This window comes from Misgurnus anguillicaudatus, chromosome 15, assembly GCF_027580225.2.
Source record: "Misgurnus anguillicaudatus chromosome 15, ASM2758022v2, whole genome shotgun sequence".
NCBI classification, from domain to species: Eukaryota; Metazoa; Chordata; class Actinopteri; order Cypriniformes; family Cobitidae; genus Misgurnus; species Misgurnus anguillicaudatus.
In genome coordinates, this window is record NC_073351.2 from 33,028,684 (window position 1) to 33,054,633 (window position 25,950).

Below are 25,950 nucleotides of genomic sequence, written 5' to 3' on the forward strand. Positions count from 1 at the left end.
TATATCCAAAGTGACTAAAAGTAACTTCAGATCAAAAATGATCAGGGAAAAGTCAAAAAGTAGGTTTAAAAATACAATTAGCATATTTTTCAGAGATGTCAACATAGCTTTGGGGTCAATCTGTTATCAAACATTATAGGAGGTTTAAGTTCCTGAAAGCATTAACTGGCTCTGGGTAACTTACTGTGTTATTTAAGTGTTTACTTTCAATGTCTTTCCTATTTTATTTATTTACCAGTATTTTATCATGTCTGATCCTGAGCATCCGGTTCCAAAGACTCCATGTGCAAATCCTGGAAACCCAGTTTTCTCCTGCATGCTGAAACTGGAATCTCACACCTCATCTGAAGATCCAGCACTGACCAGATCACAGAAACTGATGTATAAAACTACATACAGCGACTATGGTGCCCGGGCACCCACATTTGAATTCTTGCCCTGTTCCTATCATCCCATATCCCAGACGTTCTCGCAGCATCTTGGAACATGTGGGATGTACCGGGACAATTCCTTTAACACAAGCTTGGACCACAGCCGGGTGTATATTCCGAATTATAAAGCACAATTTAATGGACAGCAATAATAATCATGTTTTTTGTTTTTTCTTGTACTAAAACATAATGTGCCTCATGGTCCTTTCAAGTTGGTTTCTTTTGATCATTAACTCATCAGGCGGGTTAAAAATGTACATCATACTGTATAATAACCAATATTTACTGTAAGTATTGTTTATGTTCTATGATAGAGCTGCCACCAAATACAGTCAGAGCAGAAACACCTGTCAATTTTACATATAAACAGTCCCAATTTCTCCAGCTGAATCAGTACTTTATTTGTCACATTAAAAAATATGCTTATGTACAGTCTCATACAATGTATCGATAACAAGTACAAGCATAATTCCAGTTTATTGATGTAGACATCAGGAGTTGGATGTGGATCCCTGTATGATCTGGCGAATCTTCTCTGCATCCGCCTGTAGCGCTGCATTGTGTGGATCGATCTTAACAGCAGCCTGATAATCCTGAAGACCTGCGAGACATCAGACTGATTTAACAATGAAATTTTGTGTAGTTAATTTCTGTAAGTTATCTGAATCAAACCCATAACCTTTGCATTGCTTTCACAATCCTCTACCAATTGAGCTACAGGGACACAGTAAAAAATGTCTACTTGGTTACGAAACATATCAGAGAGAAATAGGTACAAGTCAAAGTTATTTGTTGTGTTGCAAAACTTGTTGGATTAATAAAATTTCTCTGATGTGTGACTGAGTTGTGTTTCTCAGTATTGCAATTCAGTTTTTCCCATCATTCCTATCTAAACGGAAATTCATGGTGTGTGACGATTCCATTTTAAAGCAACACTATGTAGTTTTTTTACCTTTAAATAATTTCTCTAAAATTATTTCAGTGATAGAACAACTTTTAACTGGACAAATTGTACTGTTTCTGCAACCTGAGCAACCTCCTAGCTGCTACAAGCACACTATGAAAGTGGCGGTGGAGGTAGGAAACACAGCCCCGCCCCTCCCCCTGCCTGCAGAAGAGTGTCTGATACCATGCACTGTTGCGCTTTTCAACCACATGGGGGAGCTGTAAGTCATTTTACATGGAAACTACATAGTGTTGCTTTAACTCATTATACTGAGAAAACCCTGTTTTTAATGTCTAAATGTTGCCTTGAAGAAATCATCAACATTTTTGAATAACTGTTGCTCAAGTCGATAAAGTAGCAGAGGTTTGCATGCAGTGTCCACACATTTACATAACTGCCAAGGTTGATGTGTTTTCATGGAGTCAGAATCATGTTTGTGTGTGAATCATGTTCACCTTCAACATAAAGCTCCAGCTCACAGAAAGCTGTTCCTCGCCTGACGTGTGCCTTCAGTCGAGCTGCAGCGTTTGCGGGAACTGCAGGCGTCAGCAACTCCAGAGCCTGTGAAAATGTACAAATGTGTGTTAATGTGAAGGAGAAAAAACAAAGAACATCCACAAATAATGCACCAACAGGCAATGATCTATTTGTATCCTATTGATGTTTATGGTGACCTGCCAATACTATTCGCCTTATCTTGGTAACACTCCTAAAATTAGAAACTACCTTTAAAGAACAAATTTAAAGGCACAAGACAATAAACAGACCTGAGAGCTGTCTTCAATGGCTTTATGAAGATTTCTCATCTTGAGATGACAGGCGGCTCGATTGGAAAACAACGCTGGAATCTTTCTGTTGAGTTTAATGGCGAGACTGTATGCATTGACCGCAGCCTGGTAGTTTCCTGCCAGGAAGAATTTACTGCAGAGAAGAGATCAGGTTAAAACTATGTGGATTTTGCAAAGTTCTCATCATGCCATGAAAATTTACAATGGCACTAAAAGTATTTGAGCACTAAAGTCACACTTTAAATATCAGTGTTTTCAAACAAATTATGCTATAGCTTAATTTTTTGTCAAGGTGTTTTTATTGGAGGTGTTGCTATTGATATTGACAGAATGCTCTCAGCATGTATTACACAATCCTTCCTGGTCTCAGGCCATTCTGAAATACTATTTTGTTGGCACAATCTGCTAAATGCCACTGACATTTTTCAGCAAAGTCCTCTAACGGTACATTCACACGGGACAGAACCATTAACGCTTGACGGAAGGCTTGTCTGAAGCGTGGCCAACAGCCAATCCTAGTGGCCGCAACACATGCTCCGGTCTTCCATAAACGTAATTAGCTGGCGCTGCCTATAGGTTATTTGCATAAGATGATCTGATTGGCTGATGCACACGTTGCCGCTTGAAAAGTTGAGAAATTTTCAACTTCTGGCGCGAGCAACGGCACTGACGCTGGGACGACGGATCCACAATTTAGTTTGGCAACGCATGACGTCACCCATTAAAAGTGAATAGGAACCGTTAACGCTTACGCTCCGTGTGAACGTACCGTAAGTGCAAAGAAAAATTGGATGAATAATGGAGAGGGTATGTCAAGGTGCCAGAGTTTTATTACCCAGTTAAAGGAGGTTTACTGAAAATTAGGATTTTCACCTTATTTTTGTGCCTTTTATCTTCATTCAGAAAGACATTTTAAAAGTGGAGATTTGTTAGTAATGTATTTCTGAAACCAGTGGCGGCTGGTGACTTCTATTTTTGAAGCGCACGATGCAAAGTTCGTCACAACATGTATGTAGCTTGTCATGTGTGTGGTTCGTCATTTCAAAGCATGTGTTCTGCCCTCTGAGAGACCGTGTGTGCATCACGTGTCATGCCAAAATAAGTGCCTGCTGCCTTGAACTTGAAAGGAGACGCTTGCATGTGCCAGATATTCGCACAATCTCATGCGTAATCAGAGTTTACTGTTAAGTGAGTGTCTTGCGTGTATTAAGGGAACGCAAGCGTCTCTTTTATCATAAACGGTTTTTACGCGTCTCCAGCAGGCACTTATTTTGACAAAACACGTGATGCACACAGGATCTCTCCACACCCATGACACATATTTTGGAAAAGGGAACCACACACGTGACAATCCGAGCATTTATTATGAATTAGCGCATCCTCGGAAGTGCAGTCACGAGCCGCCACTGGCTGAAACACATTACCAAGACTGAACTATGTATAGTAGTAATGAATTGTGGTGTTAACAGCCCTAAACAGTTTTTCCACATTTCTGTGTTCAGGATTACTTGGGTGGAGCTAAAACGGTGGCTTGATGATGCACTGGAGCCACTGAGCATGGCCCCGCCCATAACACAATCGTGGACATCATTCAAGTTGTAGCAGTATTTGAAAGTTGAAAGAGAGAAAAATGCTCATAAACAAATTTAAAAAAAATTCAACTTGAGCGGAAAATTTGCATGACACGAAGTTAAATCCTGCGAGTAATCTAGAGTGAGTAACGCGATGACCCACGTTTGGTGTGTACGTAGCATTAAAGGGGTTTTGCATTTGAGCTCTTCAATTGTAACTGAAGTTCACACAGGTGTCAGGTAACTTCAAGTATAGTTCATCATATTAACTATGAACATGGGTCCAGTCAATGACTTGAGAGTGCACAAAGGCACTTCTAGAAAAACAGCTTTGAGCATCACTTAAAGAGGACCTATTTCATTGCTAAAAAACTTTTGTGTATTTGGTATAATACAACGTGTTCGCGTGGTTTATGGTTCAAAAAACACATTATTTCCACATACCATACATTTTTGTAGCTCCAGATATCCCTATCTTCCTCAAACGCTTTGATTTTGTACAAAACTCATTGATTTGAAAAGCACTGTGTCCCTGATTGACCAGCTAATCTGTACGTTGTGATTAGCCTGAATACCTCTGACATCAGCTGGAAATGTGACGCTCCTTACCATGTTTGAAAGATTCACTCACAATGCAATGCTAACAGCAGTTAACTTACAGGCTGTGAGTCAAAGCGATAGGAATTATGATAATGTCGATCTTGTCTACATCACCAATCCCAGGAAGTAAACGGTTGCCTACAATCTGTGTGTTTGTTGTAGTCCAAGAAAAGAGATTTAGGTTGGAGATGATAACTCGGCTCATCGTTTACTTTGGGGTTTGTAACTTTTGCATATCGTTACTACGTACTAATACACACTTAAACACCAAAGGAAATGTAAAATCGTGAATGGGACAAAATATTTTTGTAAACTGTACATATAACACACCACTTGTGTATTCTGCTCTTAACAAATTAAGCAATTACACGGATATGATATAATGATAAGTGCCACTTCTTTCAACAAAAATATCAGTACAAAAACTATTGCCTATATAAACGCATGCGAGCAGTGTAACTTACTCGCCCTTCTCTTTAAGCCAATCTGGATTTCTTTCTTCATCTGTTAGGTCCTGTAGTTCATTCAGCTGTGAGTCTGCTGTTCTTCTGGCCTCCGCCTGCTTCATCAACCACTGCTCAAACACACACACAAACACATACAAAATATTACAATTATCTGAATCTGTAATTTAAAGGACAAGTTCGGTATTTCACACTTAAAGCCCTGTTTTATCATAGTTTTTGTCTAACTCCATTGACTTGTATTAGATGTGCTGTGAGGTACGGTATTACTCCGCGCCGGGAACCTTGTATGTATTCTTGCAATTGGCAAAGGTGGATTATTGCCACCAACTGGGCTGGAGGGTCTATTATTCAAGCTCTCAACGGAAGAATATACGGGTGTGAGGCGTTTGGAAAAATAGGTCCACAAGTTTACAACGAATCCTAAAACACCTGTTGAAAGCATCTTGAACCACTACCTTGAACCACATCCACCCAGATCTCACAGTGTTTCCACCATCACAGATGGATATGATGATTATCTGTGCTGGAAAAAACTCACCTCTTCTTCCTCCGCTACACGAGACTCCCGCAGGGCTGTGGGAAACACTCGTGGTGTGAAATTGATCTTAATACAGCCAGCAGGTCTAGGAGCAGGTAGAGGCTTTGCTTTCTGCTTACTGCTTTTCTGATCTAGAATAAACATGTTTATAATTTAAAACATATAGTCACAAAATTATATATCATAATGCACCGTGATCCTAATAAATGCCGCAAAACCTCTCGTTTGGCATATAAAGACCACTTTTATCATTCAGTTAATTTTAAGAGTCCTGTCTACTTCTCTCGGGAAAAGTCTAAAAATGCTGTAATAACATTAGGGGGCGGTTTCCCGGACAGGGCTTATCCTAGTCCAAGACTAAAATGCATGTTTAAACTACTTTAATTGTATAACACATTGTACTGACATATTTTAACATATATCAGTGGCATTGTTTTGTCTCAAGATGCACACCTGTATTTGGTTTGTTTGTTAAAACCTCTTAAATGTCCTTAAATAAATAAGGCCTAGTCCTGGATTAATCCGGAAAACCGCCCCTAGATCTTCTATGTGCTGGTTAATTTAAAGCGACTAGTTATGTAAGCCTATTTACCAGTTGTAGTTTTGGCAGTATTGTGTAATGGTTTAGCCGCAGGTGTAATATTCGCATGCTCTGCTTTCTGGTGAACTGGTTTGTTATCGTGTGAGCTGCATGATGTCTCTTCTTCAGCTTTTCTCTGTGTTTTTTTCCAGATCTCGAGCTCTGCTGTGGCTCTCAAGTGCTCTTCATCCTTCATCTTCTGAATCCTGTCCCGCTCCTCTTTCTCAAGCTACAGGCAGAACATCCAAGAGGAAGTTAAGATGTGAAAAACTTTTTAAAGAGAACATATCATTTTTCATGTTTAAGTGCTATAATTGGGTCCCCCGTGCTTCTATAAACCTAGAAAATGTGAAAAAGATCAACCCAGTAATTACTTTTGGTAAACCATTCTCTGCAAGCATGTGAAACATAGGTCATTGAAATTCGGCTCCCCTTGTGATGTCATAAGGGGATTATACTGCCCCTTAATCTGCACTATCCAACCAAGGCACTGCCATTTAGTGCAAAGATCAGCTCATTTAAATTTAAAAGAACACAAATGGCACATTTTTGCTCACACCTACAAAGTGACAATTTTTACGTGTTATAATAAATTATCTATGGGGTATTTTGAGCTAGAACTTCACATACGTACTCTGGGAAAACCAAAGATTTATTTGACAAATAAAAAAGTTATGTGAAATGTCCCCTTTAAGGCAATATGCATTCAGACTGTTAGTGTTTTGTGTAAGTTAAAGATGAGTTATGAACAAATAATGCAGTAAACAGACCTTCATCGTTGTTTCCAGTGCAAATTTCTTTTCTTGTTGAATCCGTGTGGCTTTGGCTTTTGACTTTTCTGCAGCTTTGTCCTGGACTTTGACAATCGCTTGCTCTCTGATCTGCTTCTGTGTGTCTTTATCTTAGGAACAAAAAAGACAAATTGGTTTTTAAAATGCATCTTTAATACAACACCATCATGCCATTCAGTCATACAGTGAGACCGAAAGATGTCCTACCAATACATGCAAAGAGCTTCTCCCACAGCTCATGCGTCTTCTTCTGCAGTGTAAAAACCGCAGCACCATTTCCGATTTTGGCATCACTTTTTTCCTCGTCTATCGGACCAAACAGAAACGCTTCAAATAAAAACGGGGGGAAACTGACCTGCAAAACAATGAAAGAAAGTTTACTTCACAGGATCTCTTCAGTTCTGTACCCGATGCGTCACAGTTTAAGAGCGCGCGGGTGCGGTGTGCGGATTCGACGTAATGACGTAAGAGAGCGCTTACCTTTAGATACTCATCCGTACAAATGATATGGACGTTTGTGGTCTTTATTCCCTTTAAAGGCACACTTATGTAAACTGTGCTCTCGCTTTGGGTCCACGTGTAGTCGGTCACTGTCAGCGGCATCTCTACTCTACTAAACGAACGCTAAAGATGGTTGCTACGACGCACCAGCGGTGGTTGCCAAGGGGCGGAGCGATAAGAGTACCGTATAACATAGAAGTGAACAAATATACAAAATAAATAAAAAGTTACCGCTGTAATATACAGTACCTGACAATGTTTCATAAAATAAACACAAAGCAACAAAAATGCAATGACATCGACACAAAAAGTTCTTCCGCCAGGCAATGTAGTTCTGCAAAAAAATTTTACCTAGACGCAATGGCACAGTAATACTGATGTGAGAGGTCACGTGTACGCGACTCATAAATAAAACACTGGGAAACTTTTTAAAGTGGCCATATTATGAGATATTTTTAAGATGTAAAATAAGTCTTTGGTGTCCACAGAGTGCTTATTTGAAGTTTTAGCTTAAAATACCCCACAGATAATTTATTATAGCATGTTAAAATTCCCATTTTGTAGGTCAGAGAAAAAATGTGCCGTTATTGGGTGTGTCCTTTAAAATGCAAATGAACTGATGAAATGCAAACACTGATCGCAATGATGGTGGTTTGTTGCAATTAAAACTCATTTTTTCTCTCTCTGCACTAAATAGGCTTTATGCCCAGCTCCACTACTTCCTGAACCCCAGCCAGCTCTTTGTTTCCTGTCTGCCATTATTGGACAAACGGATTAATCCAGGTGTGTCTGATTATTGTTGTTGTGACTACTGAGGTCAGGCACACCTGTATTAATCAGTTTGTCCAATAATGGCAGACAGGAAACAAGGAGCTGGCTGAAGTTCAGGAAGCAGGAAGTGCAGCTGGGCATAAAGCCTATTGCAATGCCGTGGTTGGATAGTGCCGATTAAGGGGTGGTATTTTTGGTAATTGGCCTTGCTACCTACTTCACAAAACAGACAAAATCTGAATTACATAATTTTTTACATGCTTGCAAAGAATGGCTTACCAAAACTTACTAACTTACAACTTTACTTTTTTACCAAAAAAGTTACTAGGTTGATAGAAGCACTGGAGACACAATTATATCACTTAAACATGAAAAAAGTCAGATTTTCACATCCTGACCACTTTATGTCACACTTGACAGTATTGGGGGTGAAAATTGTATAGATTATATGGTCTATATTTTGTCTATTTAGAGTAGTCCATGTATTCTGTAAAAAGTTTTTGCATCTCCGTTATGATAAATGTTTTCTTTGTATTATGTTTATTGAATGTTAAATAAAATAAAAAACACTTGACACTGTATAGGAGAAAATGTTTTTTAAAATCAATTTTTTATTAACCACCGTAGTGTGAAGTAACAGAAACAAGACACATAAACAAAAGCTTTGAAGGTTTCTCTAAAATGATGCCAAGTTAACACAACCAAACAACTAGAATTTACATTCAGAAACTGTCTGCATGAACTGTACCAACTTGGTTTCGAGGATGCCAAGTACTTTTGTTAAATGCTTCATATTGCTCATTATACAGCTCTTGAATCCATACATTCATTGATCTATTATAAATTTAGTTGCACACACCACAAATACCCTCACCCCATATTGATAAGTGGGTTTATAATCTTATTATATCTATAAATATCATTTCTCAGCATCATCCAATAAAAAACATTTAAGGCACCCGAGAACAGTCAAATGAAATAATTTTGAAAGACACATCATGACCTGCAGATACATTAATACAACACAAGTAACTACAGTGCAATCATTCAAAATGCTTCTTTTTTGTTTGTGATTGGCACTGTAGTATAATAAAATCTGGATCAGATACTCAAAAATACTCATGTATAATGGCACATCATCTTTAGGTTAATGTGTGAAAATATTTGAATAATGAAATGTCTGTGCAAGATATCAAATATACATTCATGAGCTCCCTGGTCAACTCTGCAGCACATTCATACATAAAAAATATGACACTGTAACATTATAATAGCAAACCCAAACTGTACCCAGATCCTGGTTTTTAAACCAAAAAAGTCGAAATAAATGAAGTAAAATACATTAGAGATGATATACAATATAGAGAAATCTCATTAAAACATGCCCAGTATATTTTAAAACCCTTAGGTATATTGCATCCCACCATTCTAAATACTGTAATGCATCTTTTAATGTTTTATTTTGTAACTCCAAGTTTTGGGGTGAAATATCTCACTTTATAAAACTGAACCATGAACACTGTCAACCAATTTCAATTTTAAAGAGAACTAGTTGAAAAATGCACGAGATATTTTTGAATTTATAAATATACTGTTGTGCTATTTTATGCATTGCACCCCAAGGCCTTCAAGTAACAAACCTCCCTATTTCTGCCCCAAAATCAAGCAAATCCCAATCAACACACACAAAGACAGCAGCAGTCAAAAAACGAAACATAAAAGTATCAAGTGCATTTGTTGTTTCAAACTCTTCAAGCTTGTTCTCTGGCTCGAATTCAAGATTTTCACTTCATTTGATCATCGCTGTATGACAACAAAGCGAAAGAAGATAGCAAAGTAATGTAGCACAAGCAGGAAGATTTCTCAATGTGACTAAACTGCATGCTTTTACAGAAAGCAGTCAACATATTTTAGACTCGTAAAAGTGTATCTGAAAATATGCTCAAGTATAGCTACATTCATTGGGAAAGACCCAATTTATTACATATTAAATGATTGTCATCTATTAAAAACTCAATTAGTTTAAAAATAAAACAAATGGAAAGTTTTTAGAGAGCCATTTCTTAATTTTGCAGACTGTTGCTGATCTCCAATAGAGGTTTGAATCACAACATCTCTCTGGTTGAAGAAAACAAAAAGTTGCTTCTTTTGTTGCTTGTTCAGGACCTGGATACCAACTGTAATGTAACTGTAATGAAACTGAAAAGACTATGCAAGGAAAATCAACCCATAATTGTTTTAATTATCAGGAAGTTTGCAGTATTAGAGATGAAATGACCATGATCGTGACGTCATTGATCGATCATAGTGAGCCAAAGGAAGACATCTGACCTCCATCACTTACTTCTGAAAATACAAATAACATAAGTATTTAAGACATTGATTTTTTTAAGACATATTTAACAGGGCTCCAGACTAACTTTTTTCACTAGGAGCACAGTGGCCCCCAACTGAAAATTTTAGGGGCGCAACCAGAAAATTTAGGGGCACACACCGTAAATCAACATGCTAACCAAATAATCATATATCTACTAATTTCCACTGTATTACTAATAAATACTTTGATAAACGCTGAAAGTACAATGTGCTGTTTCAAATTCAGTGTCACATCACAAAAAAAGGTCACATTTACTGGTCGGACATGTGCGACTGGATGTAAAATTCAGTGGCACACTCTCAAATTTTGGTGGCAGTCTGGAGCCATGTTTAATCAAGGTCTTAAATATGCTCTTAAATACTTTTTGTCAGCATTCACGTCATTGCAAAAATGCATGGGGCAGAATTTTTCACTGTTTTAAAAGACACCAGCAAGCAGAAAAACAATCCCTTTTAAACATGTCCAGCTCATAGAGAGGATGACGACTAATACAACTTTGAAAAAAACATTGATTTGAACTTTAACGTCAATAACTCACACTAAAGTCATTCTCACGATTGTCCGTCGTTGGTCACCGAGGGCGTCCCCGGGTCATCTCGAGTTTTGAGCAGTTGAGCTTCTTTGTCCTCCATGCAAGCGTCGCAACCCCAAACCGCAGACATCTCCGCTGTTAGCAGGTTGTACGCCGTCTCAGTCATTCCTGTGCAAACTCTATGAAACCATTTCTGACAAGAAGCCTCGCACAGAATGGCCTCCTGGTCATCATTGACCTCGTTCAGACATATACCACAGGGATAGACGGGCTCGGACGAGGTGCTTCGTCTGTTAGAGCGGCTATGAACTTTATTATTGGGCAGTGGAGCAGAGCCGTTACCGTTTCCTCTACGAACTTTATCAGAAGCAGCGGGTCGCGGGGAGTTCTTCTGCGGATCGTTATTTGGGTGAAGGACACCGTTGAGCTTTTCAACAGCTGCAGGTGTGTTTCCTCGACCCTTTGCTTTAAGCTCAATAGCGCTGTCGTGGGACGCGCCACCTTCATAGTTGTGATTTTGTTTGCGTGGCGATGGGATCTGTGTGGCATTTCTGCTGAAGGTCTCGCTCGGGTCCTGTTTGGGCGTAGACGTACGTGACTTATTCTGTTGCCGGGAGAATTTAGGACTCATGTCTAAGCCTGTTTTAGAAGACGCTGAATTTTCCTCTGGACCACAATCAGGGCTACTTCGAAAGTTTCGATTCTGAAGTGGCATTTGATTGACATTCTCACCTAGACCTGGTCTAAAGGGCTGGACTGGAGACAGCTGCATGCCGCCGCCAAACTGATGCCCGTAATTAGGGTTCTCCGGGTGCCTGTAGTTAAATCCCGGTGCCCGGTTGAGACCCATGACCATGGGATTTTGGGAAAACGGCTGAGTCTGGTTTCTCATCTGGTAAGGGGACCCATAAGGAAAGGGCATCCTGTTGCCCATTTGTGGGGCCATCCTTGGTGGCCCATAGCCACTAAACCCATGGTGATGGGAGTGGCCAAAGTAGGGGTTAACGGAGGACAATGGCTTTAAAGATGGCAAGCTGTAGTTGTCATCAAAAGGGTTGGCGGCTATTAAGTGATCAGAGCTCGGGTTCAGTGGAGGAGCATATTCAGACAGGGGAGAGAAGGAGGGTGCCTGTAAGACAAAGAGACAGGCATTAATTTACACACCTGAATCCGTGATGCACCTAGGCCTTTATTGATAATCAATAATCATGTAGTAAGCTCTAGCAAATTGGGACGTTTATGTTACTGGATCACCAGAGCTCACCAGCTTTCGGCTTTGCCATTAAGTACTGTGAATCCAGTTATTTATCCAGTTAAGTCGATCTATCAAGGTGATATGTTAAACATATCTATACTCAATGACTTAAAGGAACAGTATGTAGGATGGTGGCCAAAACTGGTATTGCAATGACAAAACTTGTGGCTAAAACTGGTACTGCAATCACACAACTGGTGGCCAATACACAACATGACAGCATAACATCAGTTGAGGGCTGCAACTCCACTTTTTAAATGACAATATCCTGGCCAGACCACTGTTGTGAGTGATATAAGTATTTGAAATTAAAATGATTTCTTAATGTCTAGTGAAATATCAGGGCCATTTTATGATTAATTGATGATTAATTTCTTACATACTGTTCCTTTAAAGGTGCCGTAGAATGTAAACCTGCATTAATGTAGGTATAGATGAATAATAAGAGTTCTGTACATGGTAATGACATATCATGAGCCTCAAACACGATTGTTTCCTCCCTCTTATGTAAACCTCATGCATGCAAAACACTGCTGGAAAACAGACCAATCTCAACATAACACCAACTGTCAGTCGAGATGTATTCCCACCACATGATGTCACATATTACCTTAAGTACACTGTTGTTACAATGCTAAAAACAAAGTTGTGACTGCTGAGTTAGCGCTATATGCTAGTTAAAGACACACTATGCAGTTATTTTACCTTAATATAACAGCTTCAAAGTTATTTCAGTGGTAAACAAAGTCATAGCAGGGCGAATCATCCTCCTGTTGAAGCTCGGGGAGGACGCTGCTAGCAAAACCACCAATTTAAGCTTGAGAGAACCGCCCCTGACAAATCTCGCGAGAATCACGACTTGCTTTACGGCAACGACGTCACACACGTTAGGCTTGTTCGACTTCGTGTGGCGCTGCAAGAACCGACCACCGGATGACGTCAAAGTACCGCGAGAATGAATCGAGACGGCACTTTGACGTCATCCGGCTGACGGCTCCTGCAGCGCCGCATGAAGTCGATCAAGCCTATAACAACAACTGCACACACAAATTTGAGACGTGAGGCTAAACGATTTAAAAGTTAAGAAAGCGCATCCGGAAGAGAGTAGGACAAGGAAAAGAAAATTTGACCGCGTTAGGAACCGGACAAGAGTCCCACTCGGTCAGGTTTTTACTTGTTGGCGTGAGCTAAAAGACAGCACTGGATGGAATGCTGATCTGGCGATCTTGTTGATGGACTAGTAAGTAAATCTCTCATTTGTAAACTTGTTTGCAGTCTATGTTGTATGTTGTTGCGCTTGCTTGTAGTATGTCATGCGATTATCATGACAACAGTTGTCAATATCTCACATAATTATCAGGACATAAATAAGCCTAGAGGTTGTAAATAGTGTAAACATGCACAATTTGCAAACTATTATGATAAATAGCAATAATCATAGTGACATTATAACGAACAACGTTATGAAATAATGCAACATACACGATTAACTTTGTCATGGCATTTTGTAATGTTTGCTTGTGATTTAGCTGCAATCATGTAAAAATGTTATAAGCTAGCAAATTCGGTACTTTATTATTATATGCACTCTACACTTGAAATAAACTTCTTATTATCCTATTACCATCATCTGTAGTTTAGTAGACTATGCAGTAGCCTAATATTTGTATGAAATTGTGAAACATTACCTGGTCATTATCTTCGAAAATTATTTCAGTATTCAGAAAAGTATTCTCCAGCGACTCTAGGGGTCGCTGTTTGACAAAAACGCCGAAAATGCATAGAGCGGCTTTAATGCTATATGCTAGCATTTAGGCTGAAGTTCTACTATTGACTGCATTCCAATTTAAATTTCAGTTTATTTTTATATTTTTTGTTTAATTTTTAGTAACTTGGCTATGAGCTTTTTGGTACCCCTGAGCTGGTTGGTTTAGTTTAAATCAGTGGTCGCCAACACAACGATCGCGATTGACCGGTCGATCTTTGACACTTTCCTGTAGATCCCACAAGAGAAAAAATAAGTTGGTCCAGGTCCGGATCATTGGGATCACCGCGACAATTCCCAGCACCCTGTCGACTAATTTGCCCTGCTGCTAGTCAGTCGCTTTATAGCTTTAAGTTGTAATTTTGAGAAAGCTTTTCATTATTATGAGATACCAAGTTGAAATTATGAGAAAGTATCTTATAAATATGAAGTCATTATTATGATAAAGTTTCACATTGCAATGACATACTGACTATTTGTTAAGAATGTTAAAAACTTTGTCAATCAATGTTCCCCCTCAATTTGCCACACGGAAAATGGAAACTTTAAATATTATGAGTTTTCTTGGCATCTGAAAATTGGATCCATGCATTTTATGTAATTTAACTATATATAGCCTAAATTAAACGCCTCAAGTTGGAGGCCCTTTAATAGGTAGATCTATCCATTCATCAAGGCCAAGGTTGGGGATCCTGGGCCGAAAAAAGATTGGTGACCACTGGTTTAAATCTTAAAAAACTTACTTTTGAAAAGTTTTTAACATATGCCTATGAAAAGCATAAATGGAAAATGTTGCTGAAACAGTGTGTGCGCACTTTATATCCATAAGGTTTATACTGTACCTGTGTGCTAGACTTGCGTCTCTTTTTTTCAGGGCTCCCAAGTAGCAGGCCAGGACTTCCTAAAATATCCAGCCCACCGTCCACACCTGTAAAATCACATGCTGAGGTTAACACTCCTAAAATAAAATAGTTATAGTCCACATTAACATGTGTTCAAATGTAAATTAAGTGCTCAGTGGCACGGAATATAAGCCCGAACCCAGAGTACTCCCCCTTCCCTAAAGTCGCCATGAAGCGGAAATACAGATAGTCTTTTTTTCCCCATGGTGATGTATATTCAAGTGAAATGGCTTCTGAAATGAGAAAAGGTAGGGCTTGACTTGAATTAGTCCATCGAAACTGATTGGATCATTTGAAGTTGGGTCATGTTGCTATTTGCTGATCGCTGCAAACTTTTTCCCGGACCCCGGCCACTTGCCATATCATATGACCAAAGTAAAAAGAGATTAGGTGTGTTTCACTTTATGCGGTGCAGAAAACTGACAAGTGAATGGTGTCAAAGTACAGCGAGAGCGAATCGAAATTAAGATTACTCCATTAGATTTCTCAAATTGCCCTCGCGATACTTTGACATCATCCTTCTGTCGGTTCTTGCGGCACCACACGAATTCGAATAAGCCTGATGTTTCGAGGAGGGGAGGAGATAAAAAAAATAATAATTAAGCTCACAGAAGTCATTTTTTTTTAAATACAACAATATTCCAAAATAAATTTGATGTTTTCATTTCATTGCGACTTTAACTGGGATAGATATACCAGCATAGACTGAGGTGAGGGGGTGGACGAGGGATGCTGCAAAAAAACTGTCACGGGACAGAGGTGAGGGTCGCCCATAAATAGAGACCTCTTTGCCGTGATTGGTTGGATTACATGAACTTCATTTAATCCAAAAAGTTGATAGCTTGCATATTTATAAAACCAGATATTTGGTAAATAACAGATTTTAATAAGATCTTAACTTTTAGAATGGGTTTGATTAATTTAGTTCTTATAAGTTATACAACGCATTAAACAGGAAGCGTTATAGTAGTTTGAGTTACAGGCCTATTAAACTAATCAGCATTTCCATGACATTACAGTTGTGATTGATGATTTGCTGTTTGTTATTGTCAGTCAGTGATGAGTGGTGTTTATAATTTTTTAAGGAGGGGAGGTACATCTTACACCCATGTAGTTACAGTATGTTTCATATGAAAATAATGACTAAATTTCCCGTGTTAAATCAATAAAATAAGCCATAAAAAAGATTATGATGACAGCCCTTGATGGTTACAGACTTTTTCCTCATTGCATCATCATAACATTTCCATATCCACATGATGTTTGTATTTTCCTTAATTGCTTAAATTCCTTTTTCTTCTAACTTTTACTGTTCATGTCGCGATTTCTGTTTTGATTAATAATATAAAGTGCTTGTGTGTTTTTGATCAATACAACTTTGATTAGTTTCTCGCCTGCTGTTAAACTCCAAAGTCTAAACTTCCCCAAAATTCCTTTAACCAAACTCTTTCATCTGACACTTTTTGTTATGATGTCGGATACACATTTCCTTCATACGCACGTGTAAAAACATCGTTATCAACTTTTGTGTTCGTCACTGAAGGCCTAAAGCCCGCCGTCTCTCCGGTAATCACGCGCACTGAAATCAAACGCGGAATGTTCACGTTACCTCGGTTTCGTTTCAGAGAGAATGAATCTTTATCCTGCTCTGTGGACATTACAGGAGCCTCACATGACTCAAACTCGTGGAAGGAACGGCGAAATGGAGTAACTTTGGTGTTGTGAAGACTGATTGTAGTCAACTTATGTCGTTCCTCCTCCGTTTTGATGTAATCACGGCGACTCTGTGCACACAACCGGGAAGCGACTTCACCGCGAGAGTAGTACTACTATGGCGAAGGTTGTATGTTTAATAGTAAAATGACAACGCTTTGTCATTGGTGGGATACCAAGTATCGTCATCGGAGCCTAATTAATATTGATGAGCCCAATTCACTATTGGATGATTAGAGTGAAAGTGTCAGCATAATTAATGCAGAATTATTATGAACCAATCCTTTGCCGTAGTAGTTTAAGTAACTGCGAGACACAGGAAAACAACGCTGTGTTAAAAGTTTGAAGGAGCGGACACCGTTGATTTAAACGGGACCGTTCACGGAAATTAATGACAGCTTCGCTTGCTCAAGGTTTCCCGTCGATTATTTATTTATTTATGTTTGCATAAATGTTCATATTTATCTGTTTATTTGTGTGGGCGGGAAGATACTTCTCTCCATACAACGTGCGCGTGTACGAATGTCTGCGTGTGATTTTCACGACCCCTGACACGTTTGATGATAACGGCCGGATATCTCAGTCCGAAGGCTGCAGCCTACGGAGGTCGCATTTGCAGACTGCATATGTCATCAAGCCTGGTTTATTTCAGTTAACTGAGCATTACATTTGCAAGCAATAAGCATATTACAACAATGTACGATTAACAAAGAATAATAGTCGACTTTATAATTATTAATGTTATGAAATAAGACAGTCTTGATGACGTATGCAGCTTGCAATTGCGACCTCCGGAGGCCAATGAATCGTATTTATGCTGCGTTCCAACTCGGATTTACGATATTTCCCACCTAAACCCGGAAATAATGTTTGGAACGGCGCTCTTTTAATGTTACAAATCACTCTTTAAATGTTTTAGTGTTACTAAATTATTAGTAACATTCATGTTTTAATGTTACGAAATATTTTTAATGTTTCTTCATCCAAACGTTATTTCCGGTTTTGATGTGGGGAAATATCCTAAATCCGAGTTGTCTGGAACGCAGCATAATATTCATTGTCATTGAATATAATGCTGTTACAATAAATGTAAAAATATTTTTGGTTTAAAACCAAATTTGTGCCAAACAGATTAATTTCTGTTATTAGAAAACTAAAATTTTAGTTTAAAATGTTATTTTTGAAATGACTTACACTGGATATTGAAGAAAAAGCAGCCAATAAGAGCCCAAATTAAATATGAACTCCTTACTCTTTAAAATTTATCCTAAATTGAAAATTTGAGAAGCTTCTTGAAAAAATGACATGCGTACGATAACAGTTTTGATTTATTTTGGATGCTTTTAGTCACCAACATGATTCTCACAGTCACATTTGTGTTATGCCTTAGTTTGGACGAGTTTATTATTATTCTGTAATATGGAAAAAATATAAATAAAGAACGAGTGAGTGTGACAAAACTTTTGTATAACTGCAATATGTGACCCATTCTGTAAAAACCCGACTAAAGTCATACATTTTTAGTAAGGCTAAAATCATCATAAAGATGTCAAAGATTGAAACTAAAGTGAAATCAAACGTTGATCCTCCTAATCTCATCATTAGTTTATATGAGACTTTTAATTTGTAAATTAAAAGTGTTTAACTATAACGCTGGGTGTATGTTTAAGTATTCACTACTAATACAACAGGCATTTTCAAGATTTTTATTTGAACTGGAAATCATTCTTTATAAACAAAAGATATTTTGTGGTTGGGTCTAACTTAATGCATAACGTAAATGTTACACCGTATTGTAAGGAAAAATCTCCCAATAAACACATGTTACAAGTATTTGAAATGAAAGACAAAGAATGTAAAGAGGAATCTTGATTATTGAGAAATACATTCAGTTTTAAGGCTTATAGATGTGGTTACTGCATCCGAAACACATTCACTGCATTAATCTTTCTGATTCTTCCTGGAGGAGTTTACAAAGCTCTTTCAATTCTCATTTCAGTTAGAAATGAATTCAAAAATTCAATAGCCAAGCAACAAAATAAAAAAAGACTTTCTGTTTGGGTGTGCTGCTTGAGAATGAAAACCCCTTTATAATTTACAAACATCTGAAAATTGTGTTAAGCTGAATTTCTGAACCGATGTGTAAAATAACAAATAATTCACAATGCATACGACAATTTAACAGATTAATACTGTTCTAAAACAAGGGAAAGTCATATAAAAACAACATTTTAGGCATAAAACATGCTTAACAGGACATCTTAAACCGGTTTGCTGGTCTTAGCTGGTCTCCCAGAAGATCTGGTTTGCTGGTTTTAAAGGTCACGTGTCAGCTGATCAGTCTGAAAGACCAGCAAACCGGTTTAGGTGCGTTAAAGCTGTTTTTGACTGTATATTCAGCAGGGAAACAAACCCAAACTTTTATTCAGTATTTTTACAATATTTAGGGCATATAAATTAATCCCAAAACACACACACACACAAAATACAATCTTTTTTCCTCCAGTGAGAAAGTTTTAAAAGAAAACAAAAACAATCATCTTTGGTTTGCTTGAATGTCATAAACAATTGAAAGCAAGACTGCGTAACACTGTTTCTGGTTACTTGATGCTCTTTCGGCAAGTAGTAAATCTATACAGCTTTGTTGAACATTGACAAACACATGCAAAAGGAAGGAATCTACAATTATCATCCGTGCAACGGTGACAACAATCTTTGGTTTCGGGCTGTTTGCTATGAAATGAAAACATTCGGACTTGATTGTGTCTCTTTGATTGAAATATATCGGCCATCCGAGACCAATCAACTTCCTCTGATTAAGAAGAATTTCAGGCGTGTGGAAGGATGAATGATTTATAATATAATATCTCTTTCTAAATATAATCTCCATGTACAATACAAACACATTCACGCTGCACTTGAAATTCTAATGAAGGAAGCTGATATTTGGTTTAGGGGGTACATTTCTCAAAAACATTAACATATTTCACCCCAATATCAAAATCTAAATACATTTACTTTTGAAAAATACTCGGTTACAATTGTCTGTTGATTTGGGGTACAGTGTGTTTCGTGAGATACCATAAACCATCAATTATCTTGATGTCAATTGACCACATTTCCATCTTTGATAACCTCATTGTCATTTTATCATCTCAAAAGAAAGAAGCAAACAGCTGTAAGGATGATTGGCGCATCACCGCTGCACGATAATTTGTTCAACCTACCAAAACACAAAGCAAAACTAATCTGAAGGACAAGTGCTAGACTCATGTTTCTAAATCTACAAGAGCTTTAACTATTTCAAAGCATTAGGAAATTAACTAAAACTCGTACATATGTCAAGAAAAATAGATCTTTGCAGGCATAAAGGTTTTATGATCATTGATACTTTTTCAATGATTCAATTATTATCTTTGGTTTTTCGAACATTGAATAAATCTCTTTCTCATATATCTGAGAATATCTTCATTCATTAAGGCCGGTTATTAAAGCTATATCTGCTGAACTCATCCGTTTGCAGCATTTTTGGTAACTTCAAAAGTAGAAAACAGGAGGACATAAACTACATAAAGAAATCGATCACACATTCAACACGGGTCAAGCGCCCTCAGATAAGCAGTCCAGCACAAGGATACCCTGTCAATCAAACCATGTCAATGTATAAAACGCACGGCTCTTCAAATGTACTAAACTTGATCCCTGAGACAATAAAAACCACTACAGCTAAAAAAATAAAACCTTTAAATGAGGTAGTATAAAACTATAAGAGCAAAAACACACAAACAATTAACCTGAGAAATCTTATTAGATTTGGAGTGGGGCCGCCGAAAGACACAAAACGCTTAATTGTATATTATAGACATCTTAGAAATAAACATTTAACAGAAAGTTTACTCTTTGTTAACCTGAGGTAGATAAAACTATGATCCTGAGTAACTAATGCATCATTTAGGACTAAACAAACATATATGGACAAACACACAAACCCCAAAAATATGGAATTAGAGAATTAATGAATTTGTAAATGTAGAGCTCAGTGCACAGCGAGTGTATAAAGTAGATATTAAATATTTCATAGAAAGCTCCCATCATGTGTAAAGTGAGGTAGATGAGAAGTTGATGGGAGCTTTTCCAACTTAAACTCACTGAGCAGAAAATGTCACATATATCAAAACATTCATGGTAGGTGAGAAGTTTCAAACACACAATCATTCATAAAAATGAAAAAGAAACAGATAATACATTCACCAAGAAATGTGTACGGACGCCTGGGGTTAAAGCCGGTCGTCCGGTACACAGCAGCCTGTGGGTTTCCCACGCAGTAGTCTGTTGAAGCAGCAGAGGGCGTCAGAGAGCCCTGGGTTTATGTTAAAATGTCAGATGCCCTCCATCATGACCCGCTGCTGAGCTGAGGTTTCTGTGGCCTCTTTCTCCATCACATAATGCTCGGACTCTCCGCTCTCCTCGCCCTGCAGGGAGGCCGGGCCGCTGCTTGCCCCCAGCGACAGGTTCATCCCCTCCGTATCATCTTGAGAGTAGCGGCCAGAGTCGCCCGTCTCATGACTGCCCTCACTGGATTGGGAGCCCTCACCGTTGCCCTCTGGTGGACCGAACAGATCTTGCGGGGATCTGGGTGGTGTGTCTGTATAACACAGCAGAGTGGTGCCTGGGTGATACGAGTATGAGGGACTTGAGATCCTCTTCACTCCCTGTAATAAACAGACTAGTAAATAAGAAATTCAACACCAAAACTATATGAGTAAATATGAAAAGAAATCTCTCTGGCTTAAAATTCACACCAGAAAAAGTCAGATATTCATTTCTAGAACTGCATAACGATTAATAAACGTTTTTGTTTACATATGTGGGTGTGTGTACTGTCTATAATAATTATGTATATATAAATACACACAGATGCAGGTATATATTTAAGAAATATTTATGTATGTACTATGTCTGTCAAAAGATTAATCACGATTAATCGCATACAAAATAAAAGTTTGTTTTTGTATGATATATGTATGTGCACTGTTTGTAATTAGTTTGTATATATAAATACACACGCATGCATGTACGTATTTAAGAAACACAGATATATATATTTTTTTATATATATTTTATTTTATATATAAATGTAAAAATATATACATAATATTTCTTACATTTCTTAAGTGTATGTGTGTGTTTATATATATATATATATTTTTTATATATAAATTTAAAAATATATACATTATATTTCTTACATTTCTTAAATGTATGTGTGTGTGTTTATATATATATTTATATAAAAATTGAGTTTGCATAATATATTTGTGTGTATATATATATAACATGTACACACACACATATATGAGGTAAACAAAAATATTGCAAACGATTAGTTGCGATTAATCGTTATGCATTCTAAAGTACTTACGATTTTTGTATATATATATATATATTATATATATTGCTGTACTGCTTTTAGGCTTTATTTAAAAAATAATTACAGAAATTATCTCCAATAAATAAAAAACTTATAAGAAACATTATAAATACGATGTATTATGGTCAGGAAGAGATTTTAGGAAAAGGTGGACTTCATCGTTGTCAAAATCATCATTAAAAATATAATACCTTCTCATCCTTCTTGAAGAAGCTCCATCTGTTTCTCTTCTTTTTCTCATTGGTTGGCTTTACTGGCCCGTAACTGTTAATGATCAGATTTGTTCCTCCCTAAAATGTTAAAATGCACCTATAAGAGCGTTTCCACAAAACCCAATATGACTTAAAATATGATTTTGAACATACTTTTGCATCAATGAAATGGTCTCTCATCATAGGCATTGTCACCTCCGCACTTTCAGCCTGACTTCCATTGGGCACATTGACAGCAGTGGGCGGAGTCTCTCCTCCTGTTTGTCTCACGGGTTTGGCAGTACAGGATTTCCTATAATGTAATGACTCAAATTAATCACGGTATTATCAGAAAACAGTCAATCTGAGTGTATTTGTAAATGCACTACAGTCTAGAAAAATCTTAGGTGAGCTGGTTACCTGGTTTTGCTTCTGCAGGCCAGTATGAGTATGCAGATGATAATGCAGGTTAAAGCGATACACACCCCCACTGCTATACCGGTCACTGAACGCTGATCCAGATGATAAAAGCCATCAGAAAACACTGCAGGTGGAAGACAAAACTATTGTAAATGACTGAAATTCATCACTTTTTATAATGTTACAATTGTCTCAGTCCTGGATGTTGATTGGTTAACACTGTTCCAATGGTGCTGCTAAAATAAATGTTATAGTAACAGCTGTGACGTAAAGCGCATACTTATATACAATTTAAAGGTCCACTGTGTTGATTTTTAGTGCCATCTAGAGGTGAGGTTGTAAATTGTAACCAACGGCTCAGTCCACAGCTCAAAACGCATAGAGAAGCTACGGTAGCCACCACAGGACAAAAACGTCATCTGAGAAAATGCGCTCAATAGCAGTATGTCAGTTTATGGCTACTGTAGAAATTCGGCTGTGACTTCCATGTAAGGGCACCGACAGTGTATGGAGATAAAAACGGCTTATAAAGTAATAAAAACAACACAGTTCATTATATACAATACCACTGATAGATTATATTGCTTTTCTGTCAAGAGATCCCTCTAAAAGTAACACAATGCACCTTATAAACCATCAAAACGAAATTCAAAACCATGCTATATTGTGAATAAAACACATGCACATGTCTGCTCTAAACAACATCTTCCAAACTAAAGTGGCCACTAACGGTCGTGTCATTCACCTGTAGCATGAGCAGAGTTGACAGTCAGTTCTACTGCAGGTGAGAACGGACCATCTCCCATCTGATTGGACGCTGAAACCTTCACCAGGTACACCTGACCAGACTGAAGTTTCTCCAGTAGAGCCATTGTGATGCCCCCTGACAACGAGATAAATTAGTTAATATCATATACTGTAAAAATTATGGACGTGGTGTCCGTGACGTCACTCATAGGTTTGTGAAGATCTTTTTTGAAGCCTGCCTGCACCATCTTGGCCGCGCGTCATTCGCAGATATCCGAAAATGGGTAAAGAGGCGAGACGTGGGTGAAGCTTAGGTGGCTGGTTGCTGAAACCACGCACGCCTAGCAGACTCTAGTGACAGCAGTGGCAGTTCACCCGTCACTCAAGTGTCCACGCCCTTAATTATGCAGAACTTTAAGGCTTAATATCATTTAAGCGAATGAGTAACGAAAAAATTCACCCCCTCACAGTTGTCAAGAAGGGCAAAATTAGCTATACAGACCCAAAAAAAATTTGTACCAGGCTGTAAACATATTATTTTCTGCTTTAAAGTTGGGCATTGTAACATGGAAGTCTATGGGAATTGACTCCCTTTTGGAGCCAACCTATAGCGGCCAGTCAATGAATTGCAGTTTAAAGGATTAGTCAATTTTCTTAAAAAAAAAATCCTGATAATTTACTCACCACCATGTTATCTAAGATGTTGATGTCTTTCTTTGTTCAGTCCAGAAGAAATTATGTTTTTTGAGGAAAACATTCCAATGGATTTTAATGGACCCCAACACTTAACAGTTTTAATGCAGTTTAAAATTGCAGTTTCGAAGGGCTCTAAACGATCCCAAATGAGGCATAAGGGTCTTATCTAGCGAAACGATTGTCATTCTTGGCAAGAAAAATAAAAAATATGCACTTTTACACCACCACTTCTCTTCTCCCACCACCTGTGTGACGCGCCAGCACGACCTCACGTAAATGCGTAGTGACGTAGGGAGGTCACGTGTTACATATATGAAACGCACATTTGCGGACCATTTTAAACAATAAACTGACACAAAGACATTAATTACTATCATTCCACACACAACATCCGAACGGTCATCTTTCTCCACACTTGTTACACCGTGGCATAGTTTCGCATCCGTCGTCCGTGACCTCTTGACGTGATGACGTATTACGTGAGGTCGAGCTGGCGCGTCACAGAACCGGAGGAAGACGAGAAGTTTAAAGTGCATATTTTTTTGCCAAAAATGACAATCGTTTCGGTAGATAAGACCCTTATGCCTCGTTTGGGAACGTTTTGAGTCGTTTAGAGTCCTTTAGAACTGCAATTTTAAACTGCATAAAAACTGTTAAGTGTTGGGGTCCATTAAAGTCCAATAAAATGAGAAAAATCCTGGAATGTTTTCTTCAAAAAACATAATTTCTTCTCAACTGAACAAAGAAAGACAACATTTTGGATGACATGGTGGTAAGTAAATTATCTGGATTTTTATAAGAAAATGGACTAATCCTTTAAGTCACTTCTGTATTGGCCTTATCAGAGAAATCAGAAGGTTGCCCCTCCGTTAATATGTCTAAATATGAAACATTTAACAAACACTGTGTACTTGCAAACACGGACATAAAAGGAAAAAGCAATGAGATATTGGTTTCCAATGCACACACACACACACACACCTTCTCTATGAAGGATCTGCCACTCTCCAGCAGCCCAGGCTCTGCGTGATGCATACAGGATGGTGTAATGTGTCACAGTGATGTTGGGTTCGTCGGGTGGTTTCCATGACACCAGTGCCGAATCTCCCTCGATCAGACTGACTTTTACTCCCACAGGGGCGCGAGAGGGAGCTGAACAGAGAAACATAGAAGCTATTACTACAGCATAATACATGTAGATGTATGTAGAAAACATCTAACAAGCTGTCAAGACAAATGAAGATCCTGTGTCTGTTTACCTTCAGGCAGCGTGCTCTGGTAAACTACAGGACTCCATGGGCTAGACAGCTGATCCAGATGAAGACGAACCGCAAACTCGTAATTCGTGTTTGGGTCCAAATCCCTGACCAGTAAACTCTGAGCATCACTGCAGAAACAAAAATGACAATCACAAACTTTGCGAGCAGCTTTAAAAAAAATAATCTCTCTTTCTTTCTTGACTCACGTCGGCAGGTAAAGCACCAATGAGGCGTTCTGCAGTCCGACGGGATTGCAGCGTACGGTGTAGTTGACGCTTTGTCCCGCGGTGAAAGCGGGCCGGCCCCAGTGCAGGAACACAGAGGAGGAGCTGTTACTATGGGCGTATACGTGATGAGGTGGCGGAGGGGGCGGGATCAAACGATCACGGACGGCTGCGAAATAAACAAATTTCGGTCATAACGTTACTGTATCTCAATCATTTGGGAATCATAAGGGAAATGATTTAAACTTACAAACACATCCAGGGGTGCTGATGGTCTGATCGGCCTGATATCCTTCACCCTGAACACTGTATGCCAACAGTTTAACGTGGTACTTCTTCCTGGGATCTATAACAGACATTAAAAGAAAATTAAATGCTTGTTCCAGCTTTATCTGAATGTGTAAGATGTATGATATAAGGTTTATAGCAGGAATATGAATACAGGTATGTAACT

At 38.3% G+C, this 25,950-nt stretch overlaps 4 protein-coding genes across 4 annotated transcripts in view; 1 reads left to right on the top strand and 3 right to left on the bottom strand.

Moving 5' to 3' along the window:
• The first annotated feature begins 247 nt into the window (after positions 1-247).
• LOC141349758 (piercer of microtubule wall 2 protein-like) lies at positions 248-583 on the top strand. Its single transcript, XM_073853942.1, has one exon. The coding sequence runs from the start codon at positions 248-250 to the stop codon at positions 581-583; it is 336 nt and encodes a 111-aa protein (XP_073710043.1).
• Positions 584-807: 224 nt separating this feature from the next.
• Positions 808-7,463, bottom strand: dnaaf4 (dynein axonemal assembly factor 4). Its single transcript, XM_073853809.1, has 9 exons — positions 7,193-7,463; positions 6,920-7,067; positions 6,692-6,822; positions 5,934-6,150; positions 5,342-5,472; positions 4,801-4,910; positions 2,145-2,298; positions 1,833-1,938; positions 808-1,032 (listed from the first exon to the last, which is right to left on the bottom strand). The coding sequence occupies exons 1-9, from the start codon at positions 7,313-7,315 to the stop codon at positions 923-925; spliced, it is 1,230 nt and encodes a 409-aa protein (XP_073709910.1). The 5' UTR covers positions 7,316-7,463; the 3' UTR covers positions 808-922.
• Positions 7,464-8,565: 1,102 nt separating this feature from the next.
• pygo1 (pygopus family PHD finger 1) lies at positions 8,566-16,645 on the bottom strand. Its single transcript, XM_055174363.2, has 4 exons — positions 16,425-16,645; positions 14,756-14,841; positions 10,900-12,022; positions 8,566-10,330 (listed from the first exon to the last, which is right to left on the bottom strand). The coding sequence occupies exons 1-3, from the start codon at positions 16,471-16,473 to the stop codon at positions 10,913-10,915; spliced, it is 1,245 nt and encodes a 414-aa protein (XP_055030338.2). The 5' UTR covers positions 16,474-16,645; the 3' UTR covers positions 8,566-10,330; positions 10,900-10,912.
• Positions 16,646-18,227: 1,582 nt separating this feature from the next.
• Positions 18,228-25,950, bottom strand: part of prtga (protogenin homolog a (Gallus gallus)) — a 42,417-nt gene continuing 34,694 nt past the window's right edge. Inside the window, exons 11-19 of the mRNA XM_055174795.2 lie at positions 25,747-25,842; positions 25,479-25,665; positions 25,273-25,400; positions 24,995-25,165; positions 23,316-23,453; positions 22,571-22,694; positions 22,325-22,463; positions 22,151-22,249; positions 18,228-21,240 (exon numbers count right to left, since the gene is read on the bottom strand). Coding sequence (XP_055030770.2) covers positions 20,908-21,240; positions 22,151-22,249; positions 22,325-22,463; positions 22,571-22,694; positions 23,316-23,453; positions 24,995-25,165; positions 25,273-25,400; positions 25,479-25,665; positions 25,747-25,842 — 1,415 coding nt within the window. The 3' untranslated portion in view covers positions 18,228-20,907. The remainder of the gene's footprint in view (positions 21,241-22,150; positions 22,250-22,324; positions 22,464-22,570; positions 22,695-23,315; positions 23,454-24,994; positions 25,166-25,272; positions 25,401-25,478; positions 25,666-25,746; positions 25,843-25,950) is intronic.